The sequence below is a fragment of the Hyaena hyaena genome, unplaced genomic scaffold, assembly GCF_003009895.1.
Source record: "Hyaena hyaena isolate Hyena2069 unplaced genomic scaffold, ASM300989v1 scaffold_1018, whole genome shotgun sequence".
NCBI lineage: Eukaryota > Metazoa > Chordata > Mammalia > Carnivora > Hyaenidae > Hyaena > Hyaena hyaena.
This window is the reverse complement of record NW_024081650.1, coordinates 616,244-630,457: the sequence shown is the minus strand read 5'-3', so window position 1 is coordinate 630,457 and position 14,214 is coordinate 616,244. Positions and strand designations below refer to the sequence as shown.

Genomic DNA, 14,214 nt, shown 5'->3' with positions numbered 1-14,214 from the left:
GGGCTTCAAAATGATTTCTCAGACTTTACGGAAAGTTAAAGTTTGTTTCTCTCCCAGACAGTTTTAGGGAGTGGGTGGTGAGGAAGACGCGTAGGGGAGGTACCTAGAGAGTTTGAGATCCTTTTGGGGCGTGGAGGACCCCAGAGTGCCGCCGTGGGCCCGTCAGCTCCAGGTGCCAGGGAGGAGACAGAGTTGACGCCCTGGGCGAAGGCGTGAGCGCAACTGCGCGGTAGACGCGCAGCCCGTGGGCCAAGTGCCGGCGGGTGGGTGGCGGCCGAGGGTGACTGGGAGAAGGGGCGGGGTGGCGCGGGTGGGAGAGCGGCGGCGGGAGGAGGGTCTCCCAGCCCAGGCCCGATTTGCAAGCTCTCTGAGCCTGCGTCCGCAGAGGGGGAGGGCTTCCCTGGCCGGGCCGCCGCGGCTCAGAGCACAAACGACTGTCAAGAGACGAGGGGAGTGGAGGTGCCGGAAGTGTGCGCGCGCCGTGAGATAACTTTCCTGCTCCGGCCGCGGCCCAGAGCCTCGGCCGCCTCGTTGTTCGCAGCGACGATGCGCCCTGATGACACTGACCTGAGCGGACCCGCGCCTCGGCCCACCGCCGGAGTCTGCACACTCCTCGCCGCAGGGGGAGAAGACTGAGCCCGGAGGCGTCTGCGCGCCGCGGGCGCAGGCGGCGCGGCTCTCGGGGCCCGTTTCCTCTGCGCGGTCCCCCAGCGTTGGGCTCGCTCCGCGCGGTCGTGCGTCCTCCCCGCCCGCCGCGGTCGCCGGCTGCCCCCGCCCTCCCTGCGGGTCCGGACGTGCCCCCGGCAGCCACTGGTAGCGCCTGTGCCATGGGGCTGCCTACTCTGGAGTTCAGCGATTCCTACTTGGACAGCCCGGATTTCAGGGAGCGCCTGCAGTGTCACGAGATTGAGCTGGAGCGAACCAACAAATTCATTAAAGAGCTCATTAAGGACGGCTCCCTGCTCATTGGGGCGCTGAGGAGTAAGTGGAGGGGGCAGGCGATGGTGCGGCGCGCAGGGGTGTGCGAGCCCCCGCGGGGTGCGGGTCTCAGGCGTCGGGTGGAGGACTCGGGCTTCTTTTGTTTGAATGGGTTCGGGACAAAAGCTGAAGAGCTCCCCTGCTGGTGGCCAACAAAGTTTGTTCTTAGGTGTTCTTAAACACTTTAATGTCTACAGAGAAGGGGAAGTTTTCCACTGGACACATGAGTGTATCTTGAGGAAAGTTGTTCAAAGTCATCTTTCAGTATAACGCCCCTGGGAAATGTTGGAGACTCTTGGTCCTTTTTTGTGTGTGTAATTTTATTGTGCCTGGTTTGAGCACTTTTTAAAAAGTCCTGAAGGAGGGATTCAAAAGTTTGTCTTAAGGATAAAATGAAGGTAGTTTAGTGACAGTCAAAGAAAATTATTAAACTTCTTATGTGTATCAGTGGCTCTTCACTGGGCACAATCGATCACAGAATTGGCTTTAAAAAATAGACATTTACAATTTCATCATTCAGTAGGATGATGGAGATAATCGAAGGCAGCATGGCACCAGCGGATTTAGTCTCTACCATTATTTTTGTGCGTCCTAATTTTTGGTTTATATTACAAATCTGATGTTGGTCGAATCACTGGGGATGAGAGTTCAGTGGTTAAAGGCCAACCAGAATTTCTGATGGTTGTAGAAGTAAAAACTGCCCTTAGGGATTTTTCCCCACTTCCTTTTCCGAGCCGATGTTTTTACTCCCTCCTCCATCTGTTGGTTCTTCACTTTCAATTACTAAGACCTAAGAAAGTCTTAGTTAAAGAAACTCCAGTTTTTCTTAGAGAAAATGGAGTGACTTAACTTGTTACCTTTCCCAGGACGTATTTGCATCTTAATGGAAGCTTCTGAAGGTTTTAGGTACTGAAATGAAGCTCTGAATTCTCTGGCCTCTGATGGCTGGGTGAGCGAGGTATTTTCATAAGATGGAGAGCGTTTGGGCGATCTAGCAATTCCCAGAACAAATGTAGGGGAACCATTCCGGTGTGTGTCAATTGGAAGGTCAGTAACAACGTGATGGTGTTGTGTGTGTGCCCAAAACTGAGACATTAACATCTGATCTGTATTTTGAAGTATGTGTTAATGGTAAGGATAGAGCTTAGCAAAATGTCTTGAAATAAGTGTGCTCCCAAATCCTTTTAACTATCCTGAATGCTAAAACATTTACTTCTTACTTGTGTTACTTAACTAGGGTAAAGAAAATACATTTTATGCCTACATTCACTTAATTTCTGAGTTTGAGGCTACTACAGATTAACAGTAGTCACTGATTTGTGAAAAAAATAATTTATCTGAGGTTCTTTCCATTCTGTACGTACAAAAATGTGCACTCTCCTTCTTTCTGGTTTGCAAATTCTGGTTGAGTTTTCAGGGCTAGCATCTTTGCATTTTAGACTCTTCCAAAAGAGTTTCCCTGAGTGCTGAGTGCCAAGCTGACTTCTGCGGGAGCTGCCAGGTGGTCTACAGGTGACATTTTCTCCTCACTTTGCTGGGGAGATCAATTTTAGTGTTCCAAAAATTGAAAACACTTCCATAGCTGTGATAAAAGCTCTGAAATGCATGTTATTTTACTAGTAATAGTATGTACTTTATTATGATTTTTGAATCTAGTCTTACAAAAATCAGGTAATTTCTGTCCTAGTAAGTTGGTTTTTCCATGTATAAGCGAGGAAATCATGACAGTGTAAGTTCCTTGAAAATGCAGAACCTGTCTCATTCATAAGCACTTAAATATCCTGCTGTCTTTCTAGGATTCTTAGGTTTGTGATGAGAGTACAGTATTTTAATTAACATTTGGTTATTATTTATATTATTTATTTATATCATTATATTATATCATTATGGAAGGAAGACATTTTATTCCTTGTTGAAAGAGTTCCCAACATCAGCTGCCAAATAGGGATTTGGAGCAGAGGAGCTCTTGAAGTCACATGATGGAACTTCTTTTTTCCCACCAAGCCACCTTCTTTCTGTCCCTTGGGAAGGATGCATTGAGGCTAGGCTGCAGCTGCTAAGTGCCAGCTCTCGGAAGATGCTCAGCTAGGTTAAGAGTGTGCCTACAGGACTTTGAAGCCTAGTTATAGTTCTATCCCAGATCCATCAAGAGCAAGCCCTCCTTTCCCCAGTTCTGTACGTTCTGACTGTTTTTCTTTTCTGCCTGAGGAAGCCTTCACCTTCCCTAACTTTAAACTATGTGTTTCCATTCTCTGTACCTACTGTTTCAGTAAGTGTATCCATTATCCACTTCAGTTTTATTTTTAGCACTTTGCTGTTATTTTCAGTAATAATTAATGGTTCCTTAATATAGCCTTCCTGAGCTGACAGTCATCATCTAAGCATCTTCGATTATTTCTATCCTAGTTCATAGCTTTTCTGGTGAGAATTTTGGCATGGACTCTTGGATAACACATATGTAACTGTTTCAGTAGGAGTCACATATGCTTTTTTTTTTTTTAATAAAACTTTTTTTTAATGTTTATTTATTCTTGAAAGAGAGACAGAGTGAGCAGGGGAAGGCAGAGAGGGACTGATACAGAATCCAAAGCAGGCTCCAGGTTCTGAGCTGTCAACACAGAGGCTGATGTCAGGCTTGCGCTCATGAACAAAGAGGTAATGACCTGAACCAAAGCAGGAGGCTTACCCTACTGAGCCACCCATGTGCCCCAGGTAAGGAGTCACATACGCTCTTTGATTTTTACTTCAGGATGTAAAATGTAGGATGTACCTTTTGTGAGAATTACTTAAAGTGAAACTACACAAAGGCAAGGGTGGGCATGTTAGAAGTGTAGGCTGGTAGGTATGTTCAGTGTCAATTTCAGGAGTATTATCAGTTATAGCCCCCTAATAAAAGAATCTCAACAGGAGAGGATCATCAGTTATGGCCCCCAACAGGGAAAGGTACATTGCATTTCCTATAAGAAATCAGCTATTCCTGTAACTCAACCAATGAGAAAGCATCATCACTCTGAACTCTTGCTTTTCTCCAATAGATTTTTGTTCAGAACATCCCCTCTCAACTTCTTACAACTTCTCCATAAAATAACATTTCTCTTCTTTGTTTTCTGGATTTACCAATGGTTTTGCAATAGCTTGCTTGTTCAAGATTTCAGTTCTCTTATTTACGGATAAACCCATTTTTACTGGTAAAATAACTGGCAGTGTTATTTTTAAGGTTAATATTTTCTTTAATAAAGTATTTAGAAGGGTGCTTATAAAGGAAAATCTTGCTTGACTAGATGATTTCAGGTTTAAATAATATAAGTAAGATACTTAACATTCTTAAAAAAATTACTGCTTTTTGTGTTCACATCCGCTTTAAGAAAATGGATGACAGGTAATTAAGTGGATTGATATAGACCTGAATTTAAATTCTGGTGCTGTCAGGGGACCCTGGGTGATACAGTCCATTAAGCGTCCAACTCTTGATCTCGGCTCAGGTCATGATCTCATGGTTTGTGGTTTATCCTATCTCTGTGCTGATGGCGTGGAGCCTGCTTGGGATTCTGTCTCTTCCTATCTTTCTGTCCCTCCCCGCCTTGTATGTGCTCTCTCTCTCTCTCTCTCTCTCTCTCTCAAGATAAATAAACTTAAAAAATTAAAAAAAAAAGAAAAAATAAATTCTGGTGCTGTCAAATGCTGTGTGGTAATTGGTAAGTAACTTAACCTCTGTGAGCCCTATCTTTCCTGTATAATGAAGGAATATCTATGAATATCCTACCACCAGAATTATTTGTTCATTTGTTACATGTCATACAGACATTTGGTGAGCAATATTTGAGAATATTTGATACTGGAGAATTGGGTTGTAGTTCATGCTGTGACTCAAAATCCTCCACCCTTTTAATCAAATGCTATTCTATGAACTTTGTTCCTTTAACAGGTGTCAGCCTTAAAGTTTGAGTTGTGAAATCATTTTCCTTCTTTTTATTGATTTTTGCTTATTGATTTTCTTCTTTTATAGATCATATTCAAAGAATTACCTCAAAATGGCTTTCTCATATAACACTCCCTTTACTTTATACTTAATTCTTATGCTTATTCATACAATCTTAAAAGCAAATCAATTTATGAATTAATTAAAAATAATGTGAAAACAATAAAAAAGCTTGTCAACTACATTTAATTAATCTAATGGTTGATGATGATTTACTGAAATTTCCTATTATATAAAAACTGCTGATAGTATCTTGTATGTTGATAATTCATTTTCTCTTTGCTTTTCCCAGTTGAAACTGGGAAGTTCTTCAAAACTACTTGCCCAGAATGATGGCCTTCTCTCTATTGCAAACTATTTATTTAGCGGTCATGTTGCCTCTGTTCTTAAGGAGTAGTGCCTGGCACAGTGATCCATGACACAAATAAGAAGGGCACCTATTTGAGTGGTAGAAGTTGGTTGCTTTTAAGTTTAGATGTAAAATATGCAGTTAATGAAGACATTAGGACCTGAGGAAGAGGGAAACACACAATTTCTGGTGTCTGCTGCCTTGTGTATTCTCAGACCTCAGTTTGAAGTACGCTATGGTACACTTGTGATCTGGGGATTAAGTAGTTGTTTACCTGGGATGCAAAGGCTACCTTGAGATACTGTGAAATGGGGGACGGATCCCTGCCTTCTGCTTGCTATATGTCTCAAACTCACCTTAGTTTGGTTTCACATGTTTTTTCACTATTTTGTGTATATGTTCTGGGCCCACTTTACTAGTGTAGTTTTTGGAGACACAGGGAAGGAGTTAAATGAGCAGTTTAAGAAATTTGAGACTTTCTGTAGTTATGTGCTATTTACTTGGTCATCCTTTAGCTTTTAGTAAAAATTGGTATTGTTTTTGGCCATTTTTTGTATTTAAACTTGTACCTAGGTTTTATTTAGTTTAAATGGAACTCATTGTAGCTTCTTGTTTACCCTGCAAGAGCTCCTTCACTGCTGCTTCTTCCACTAAGGTTGTTTTGCTTGTTTAGCTGGGCAGTCTAACCAAAGATATGGATGTGTAATTACTTCAACCATTCATTTGGTTCTTAAGTCATTAGAATTAGAGTTAAATGATCAGAAGTAACTGTATCTTTCAAATGAACTGTAATTAATTTTAGGAACTGGTAGATTAGGAATGTGGTGCTTTCAGGTTCTGCTTCAGAGAGGTTGTAAGTTATACTTGTGTTACACTTGTGTTACAAGTAACACAGTTACACTTGTTTTAATTTAAATGGCAGCCTTGGTGCTTATCAAAGTGGAAGTAATTTTGGGCTGGCTGAGTACTTCCATTTACTTCTCTTTTGATGCTCAACATGATCTTAATGGATACCTTTTTACATTGTCTTTATTTCTTTTGGATTTTCTTTTCCAGCAGGCAGTAATTTAGGGGCTGTCCTGTTGAGGCTATGGAATGAGTTAGTAGGAGAATGGTTTAGCAATAACTATCTTTTACACTGCCATCTCTGACAGTTATGTTCAAGGTACCCTGAGAGTGTAGAAAGCTGAGGTTGCCACTAAAGTTTTAAGTCACCGAAAAGTTGCTTTAACAAACATCCTTTGAATTATTAGCTTAAAAGCACAATGTTTATTGTGTTAGTAATGATATTACTCAAATTATAAATAAAAAAATAATGCAGATTACATTCAGTATTGCTTTAGTGTAACTGCAATTTTAAGTAATGAATACATAGAGAATGGTAAATCTTTTATTTAGATTTATGAAGAGAAATATTAGATTAAAAAATTCAGACCATTAAGCCACATTTGGTAAATGTGCAACAATGAAATGTTTATTATGGACAGGTAAGAAAGTGTTAAGGAAAGAGGGTTTATTTTGTCTTGAATCTCTTTCATGAAAATGCTTTCTTGCCAGAGCTGTGATGGCCACTTCTTTTGGCCCCAGCCATCCCTGCTGTCTAGATGATAATTTCCACTCATTCTGCCTTCTACGTAGGTGCCAGCTCCTCTGTATTTCCACCTGCCCACGAACCAGTTGCAGCTGGCAGCTGGGCCAGCCTTCCTTTTTCCTCCAGCCTGCTGAACCTCGGCCCATGGTCTAATAATCCTTATAGTGTATCCCAGTCTATCTGGCTTCCTCAGCCGAGTACTTGCTACCTGCTTCTTGCTGACTTTCATCCTGAAAATTAAAACCATTTGCTAAGCACCTGGCTGTCTAGTGCATGGAATCTGTGCTTCATCTTTTGCAGCTGCCACACTGTGTTGTAATGGTTGGGCTTTGTATAAGTGTAGAAATTTACATATTTGTTAATCTAAATGGCCCTTGAAAGCAAAGGGAAAGGGGCAGGATGATAACAAGACAGTCATTACAAATGTAATTATATTAATAGTTTTGTCTTTGGCCAGGTGAATTTATTTATATGTTGATTTATTTTTGAGAGAGATAGAGACAGAGAGGAAGTAGTGGAGGGGCAGAGGGAGAGGAAGATCGAGGACACAAAGCAGTCTCTGTGCTGACAGCAGAGAGTGCGATGTGGGGCTCAAACTCAATAACCTTGATTGAGATCATGACCTGAGCCAAAGTCAGATGTTTAATCCACTGAGCCACCCAGATCCCCTTGGCCAAGTTAATTTAAACTTTGGCCTGGATATTTCTGGTAATAGGGATCCTTCTCTATAATATTACATCCAACTGGGATACTTGGTTACTCAGAGTGTTAACTATTCTATTTTATTACCAAGAATCCAATTACAACACTGAAGAAAGCGTTACTACAAAACACATGTGTATATCATTCTGTGAGGACTGTGATTCGCTTCAAAAAAAGTGAATTGTTGAATAGTAAGGTAATTTATAGTAGCTGATAATCTGCCATTTTTTTTCAGCATTTTCCCTTTCTTGCAGAGGTATGCATGTATAAAAGAAAAATAAAGTATAATTTTCCTAGGATTTTTAATTTTCCCTTTGAGAGTAATTCTTTTAATTGTGTTTTTCTATGGAACTTGTTGAGAAAAGTCTAAAAATAAGACTGATGAAGTCATTGTAGATTATTTTATATTAATTATTAGAGACTTTTCAGTTCCAATATTGAGATTCTATGATAAAGGTCTATTCCTAATGGCATTTAAAAAATGTCAAAACATGACATTTTGTATGTTGTTGGTTTATCTGATTTGGGTGAATGTCAGCTACAGTGGGCAATGCTTTGTATTTTGTGAAGGATGGGGAAGCATCCTGGATTGGTTTTCAATGTCAGGTGGTATGAAAAAAAATTAGAAAAAATGCTGCATGTGTATAACCTTGCTGTATTAATAGAGTGCTCCCTGAACCTTGGCTTTACTCTGGGAAAAAGTTGGTAGACACACTATGACCCCTTTTATTTGGAAGTCAGACAGATTTCTCAGTAGCGGAATTTCTATATTTCCTCACACAAATCTGAAAAGCCATACTGCCTGCTTGTTTATGAAAGTCATGCCAAATAGTATTCCCTTGTGTGTAAACACATAATTGGAGCTTATCCAAATGAAAGATCCAGCTTCAGATTTCTCTTCAGTATACAGAAAAGTGGTGATTTAATTTAGAAAACTGGTATGTGTTTGTGTGTGGAGGAGAGTGATAAACTGCTAATAGAAATGAGTATTCAGTATGTATATTATCCCTTTCCAAATGGAAGCTGTGTAAATTGATTTTACTTTGCCTTGGTGAGAATTTTCTCTTCTTTATTTATTTAATCTCCTTATTCTTCACAACATCTGAATGAAAGATGTGGCCGAAAAAAGAGGATGGGAGGGTTGGTGGTGGTGGTGAGAGTGGTAAACAAGGGGAACCAAATTAAAATTGGTTGAGAAAAGAATTTAAATATTATGCTTTTGTGATTTGTGTCTGGCTTTGCATATCTCCTATGAAAAAGTTACTGTGTGACATTAGAGCATCAAAGGAATAAGAAGGTAGCTTTCCAACTGTTGTAAAAGATGGGTTGTGCAAAATTTGAGGGAGATAGTTCCCATTAAAAACTGTCAACAAAAGGGGCGCCTGGGTGGCTTAGTCGGTTAAGCGTCCGACTTTCGCTTAGGTCATGATCTCGCGGTTCGTGGGTTCGGGCCCCGCGTCGGGCTCTGTGCTGACTGCCAGCTCAGAGCCTGGAGCCTATTTCAGAGTCTGAGTCTCCCTCTCTCTGACCCTCCCCTGCTCACGCTGTCTCTCTCTCTCTCTCTCCTAGGAATAAATAAAAAATATTAAAAAAAAACCTGTCAACAAAAGAGATAATAGGGGGTGCATTTTTAGGGGCATACTTTTTGGGTAATATGTGGAAAAGCTGTGTACTCATGAAAAAATGATGTCAACTTAGGAGGTAATATGGAGGGACTTTTCAAGGCTGTGTGGACTGTTTGTCAATCCTGGTTTTCCTTAGGTGACCCTTTCTATCATCACTAATTATTACTTCCTCTGGATCCCAGCTCTGTCACTGCATCGTTTTTCTTAGTACGTGATGTTGCTGAATTCCTCTTCCTGTTTTAGTTTATTTCCTCTATGCTTTTCTTACATGTTGATAATATACAAGGATTCCTTCTTAGCCCTTTTACTGTTTGCTTTCCTTGAATGATTGACGTGTCCGTTTGGGCTCTAGCCTTAACCTCATTTTCCTGAGCTCTTAACCTGATTTTTAACAGCATATCACCACATGGATGTGCTTCAGGGACCTCAGACTCAACAGTGTGTCAAAACAAGTTCTTCCTTGTTCTCCACCTTATTCTCTTTGTGTTCTCATTTCTTCGTTTACAATGTCATCCACCTGGTCATCTCATAAAGGAACATCTGAGTCCTTGTAACTCTTCCTGTTTCCTCCAGTTTTTAAACTCCAGGTTTTCATTCTCAGCAGATTAGGACATTTGGTTAGTAATTTTGGGCTCCCAGATACCCTAACTTAGATTTTCTCTGCCTATGTTTAGAAATAACATTTTTTAAAACTTAAAACAATAGACATTTATACTCTCATAGTTCTGGGGGCCAGAAGTCCAAAATCAAGCTGTCAGCAGGGCTGTGCTCTCTGAAGGCTCTAGGGGAGGATTTTTCCTTGCCTCCTCTAGCTTCAGGTCTGCCAATACAAGATGTTCCTTGGCTTGTAGATGTGTCACTCCAGTTCATGGCTGTGCACTCACATGGCATACCCCTGTGTGTCTCTATTACATTTTACTTGTTCTATCAAATACAAACTTCTAGATGCCAAGAATATCTGTATTCTGTCAGCTCTGACCACATTGTGGATGCTCAGTGATTGCTAAACATCAACCAATTTCATTTTACTGAGAAGAATATATAATATGGAGGAAGTTTTTGAATATCTATTGGAATGAATGAGCCATGGAATTAAGACCATAAATTTACTTTTTAATATTTTTTCCAACACACTTTATTTATAACTGCTCAAGCTTGGATGTACTAATTTTTTGGACTGGATAACCCAGGGGTCAGCAGACAGCAGTAGGAATTACAACTTTATTCTAGTCCTGGTGCTGCTACTAACTAGTGGCATTGGTACAAGCCACTTGTCTCAGAACCATTTTTTTTCATCAAAAATGGAATAACATTTGCTCTATATTTCTTGTAGGATTTTTGTGTGGGCCATGGAAATGCATAATGATATAAAAATGTAACATTATTTTCATTTGTTTTAGGCAGGATCATTGTGACCCTAATAATTTCTGTTTTATTTTTCAAGACTACATGCAATGTGTAATGTTCTTGTCAACGTTTTTACCATGTCCTGTAGAAATGAGATTTTTAAAGTGGAAATGCTTTAGTTGAATGTTACAGTATGGGCTATTTGTCTCCCCAATTAAATCTATTTGTTAGGAAGTGATTACAAGATGTGGCATGGCTTTGGTTTACCTTTTTTCTTTTATTTTAAAAATATATTTTTAAAATGTTTATTATTATTAAGACAGAGAGAAACACAGCATGAGTGGGGGATGATCAGAAAGAGAGCGAGACACAGAATCCAAAATAGGCTCTAGGCTCTGAGTTGTCAACACAGAGCCCGACATGGGGCTCGAACCCTGAGAACCGTGAGAATCATGACCTTAGCCAAAGTTGGATGCTCAACCGACTGAGCCACCCAGATGCCCCACCTTTTTTCTTTTAAAAAGTATGGTCTGGGAACTAATAAAGCATTAGGTTGGCATTTAGGGATTAGGAATAGGCAGTATGGATGTTGAGACTTCACCAGCATATCTGCTGGTGCTTTATTTCTGCTGGCTCAGGTCAGTGATTTATAAAAGTTATGTAAATGATGGTCACAACTTGTACTTCTGAGAAGTAAAATAGATTGCTGGGCAGTTTCACAAAATTAAATAAGCCAAACTGCATACAAGAGGTATTTTTTTCACATTGGTTTCTGTACGGAAGACAGATAGGGGCTTAGAAAAGCACTTCCCTGGGTGTTTCCTATGCTGCACAGATGTTTTGTAAATATAATTATGTTTGAGGTGAGGTCATCCTAGTGGTTATTGGTGAGAAAAGAAAATGATGAGATTGGTGGGACATTGCTGAAGGGTCTTGGGGCAGGGAATTAGGGGAAAAAAGATATTTCATTAAGAATTGAAATGGAAGATTCAGTTGACTTTGTGAAAAAATTGAATTGAGCCTGTTAGCTAGTTGGTTAAGGAAAGGTGGTATTATTGAATTGGTGTCAGAATTGCCAGGAGAGGATATTTGGATGGTACCACGAGGACAAAACAGATAATTTAAAACAACAACAAAAACAATTTCTTAAGGGATCTGTGAGTTTAAGGGGAGCTCTGCCCTGGAGCTGGGTAAGTACAGAGTATAGACTTCAGGGACAGTTTGCAAAGTGAAGCAAGGGCTGGAAAAAAACAGCCTCTTCAGGGTTACAGAAAGAAAATAGAGACCATTATTAATCCTGAACAAGAAATAGCAGTGAGTGAGTGAGAGTAACAGCCTCCAGGTTCACCAGGTTTAAACTCTGTTGGGTTCATGTCCTTTTCTTTCCATTTTTCCCCTTGGTTCCTGAGACAACTCTCATGGAAATTAGAGTTCAGTGGATATTCACAGCTGGCTGGCTGTGATGTATTGTGACACCTACTGAAGAGAAGAGATGAAAGACAATGAACAAATGTGGAACCAAGGTGTGAGATACTTAAAATGTGCATCATGGTGATTTGATATCTGTGCATTGTGAATGGATTCCTGCCAGCTAGTTAATGAACACATCCATCTATCACCTCACATATTTATCCTTTTTTGGGTGAGGACATTTAAGTTTGACTGTCTTAGTAAATTTCAATGATATAATACAGTATTATCAACTATAGTCACCATGTTTTAAGTTAGATCCTTGACTCTAAGTCTATAATTTATCTTATAGCTGAAAGTTTGTATCCTTTACCAATTTCTTCCTATTTCTCCTAACTTCCAGCCCCTGGAAGCTACCAATCTTCTTTCTTTTATGAGTTTATTTTTTATTTTTTTGATTCCACATATAAGTGATATCATACTGTATTTGGTCTTCTCTGTCTGGCTTATTCTACTTAGCATAATGCCCTCACAGTCTATCCAAATTGTTACAAATGGCAAGATTTCCTTTTTTCTCATGGCTGAATAATATTCCATTGTATATAGTACATATACACTACATCTTCATTATTCATTTATGTTTTGGTGGACACTTTTTTCCATATCTTAGCTGTTGTGAATAATATTGCAGTGGACATGGTAGTACAGATATCTCTTCAATATTCTGTTTTTATTTTCTTTGGGTATATACCTGGCAGTGGGTTTGTTGGATCATATGGTAGTTCTATTTTTAATTTTTTGTGAAACCTCCATACTATTTCCATAGTGGCTGAACTATTTATATTCCTGCCAACAGTGTAGAAGGGTTCCCTTTCCTCCAAATCCTTACCAACACTTGTTATTTTAATGACAGCCATTTTAACAGGTGTGAGGTGACACCTCGTTGTGGTTTTGATTTGCATTTCCCTGATGATGAGTGATGTTGAATACCTTCTGATGCATCTGTTGGCTTTATGTCTTCTTGGCAAAAATATCTTTTAAGGTCCTCTGCCCAATTTTTTTTTAACAAATAGTTTATTGTCAAGTTGGTTTCCATATAACACCCAGTGCTCATCCCCACAAGTGCCCTCCTCCATACCCATCACCCCCTTTCCACCCCCCCAACCCCATCAGACTCAGTTTGTTCTCAGCATTTAAGAGTCTCTCATAGTTTGCCTCTCTCCCCCTCCTCCACTATTTCCCCCCTTCTTCTCCCCTGCGGTCCTCCATTAAATTCCTCCTAATCCTCCTATACGTGCAAACATATGGTATTTGTCCTTCTCTGCCTGCTTATTTCACTCAGCATAACACCCTCAAGGTCCATCCATGTTGCTACACATGGCCAGATTTCATTCTTTCTCATTGTCATATAGTATTCCATCATACAGATAAACCACATCTTCTCGATCCATTCGTCTATTGATGGACACTTAGGCTCTTTCCATGTTTTGGCTATTGTTGAGAGTGCTGCTATGAACATTGGGGTACATGTGCTTCTATGCATCAGCATTCCTATGTCCCTTGAGTAAATTCCTAGCAGTGCTATTGCTGGGTCATAGGGGAGTTCTATTGTTAATTTTTTGAGGAACCTCCACACTGTTTTCCAGAGGGTCTGTACCAGTTTGCATTCCCACCAACAGTGGAGGAGGGTGCCTGTTTCTCCACATCCTTGCCAGCATCTAGAGTTCTCTGATTTGCTCATTTTAGCCACTCTGACTGGTGTGAGGTGGGATCTCAGTGTGGTTTTGATTTGTATTTCCCTGATGAGCAGGGATGCTGAGCATCGTTTCATGTGTCTGTTGGCCATCTGGATGTCCTCTTTGGAGAGGTGTCTGTTCTTCTGCCCATTTCTTCACTGGGTTGTTTGTTTTTTGTGTGTGGAGTTTGGTGAGTTCCTTATAGATTTTGGATACTAGCCCTTTATCTGATATGTCATTTGCAACTATCTTTTCCCATTCCATTGGTTGCTTATTAGTTTTATGGATTGTTTCCTTGGCTGTGCAGAAGCTTTTAATCTTGATGAGGTCCCAATAGTTTATTTTTGCTATTGAGTCCCTTGATTTTGGGGATGTGTCAAGTAAGAAGTTGCTGCGGTGGAGGCCAAGGAGGTTGTTTCTTGCTTTCTCCTCTAGGGTTTTGATGGTTTCCTGTCTCATGTTCAGGTCCTTTATCCATTTTGAGTTTATTTTTGTGT

At 40.2% G+C, this 14,214-nt stretch overlaps 1 protein-coding gene across 1 annotated transcript in view; it reads left to right on the top strand.

The window, feature by feature from the left end:
* Positions 1-460: 460 nt before the first annotated feature.
* Positions 461-14,214, top strand: part of ARHGAP42 (Rho GTPase activating protein 42) — a 268,642-nt gene continuing 254,888 nt past the window's right edge. The window contains exon 1 of the mRNA XM_039221800.1: positions 461-981. Coding sequence (XP_039077731.1) covers positions 828-981 — 154 coding nt within the window. The 5' untranslated portion in view covers positions 461-827. The remainder of the gene's footprint in view (positions 982-14,214) is intronic.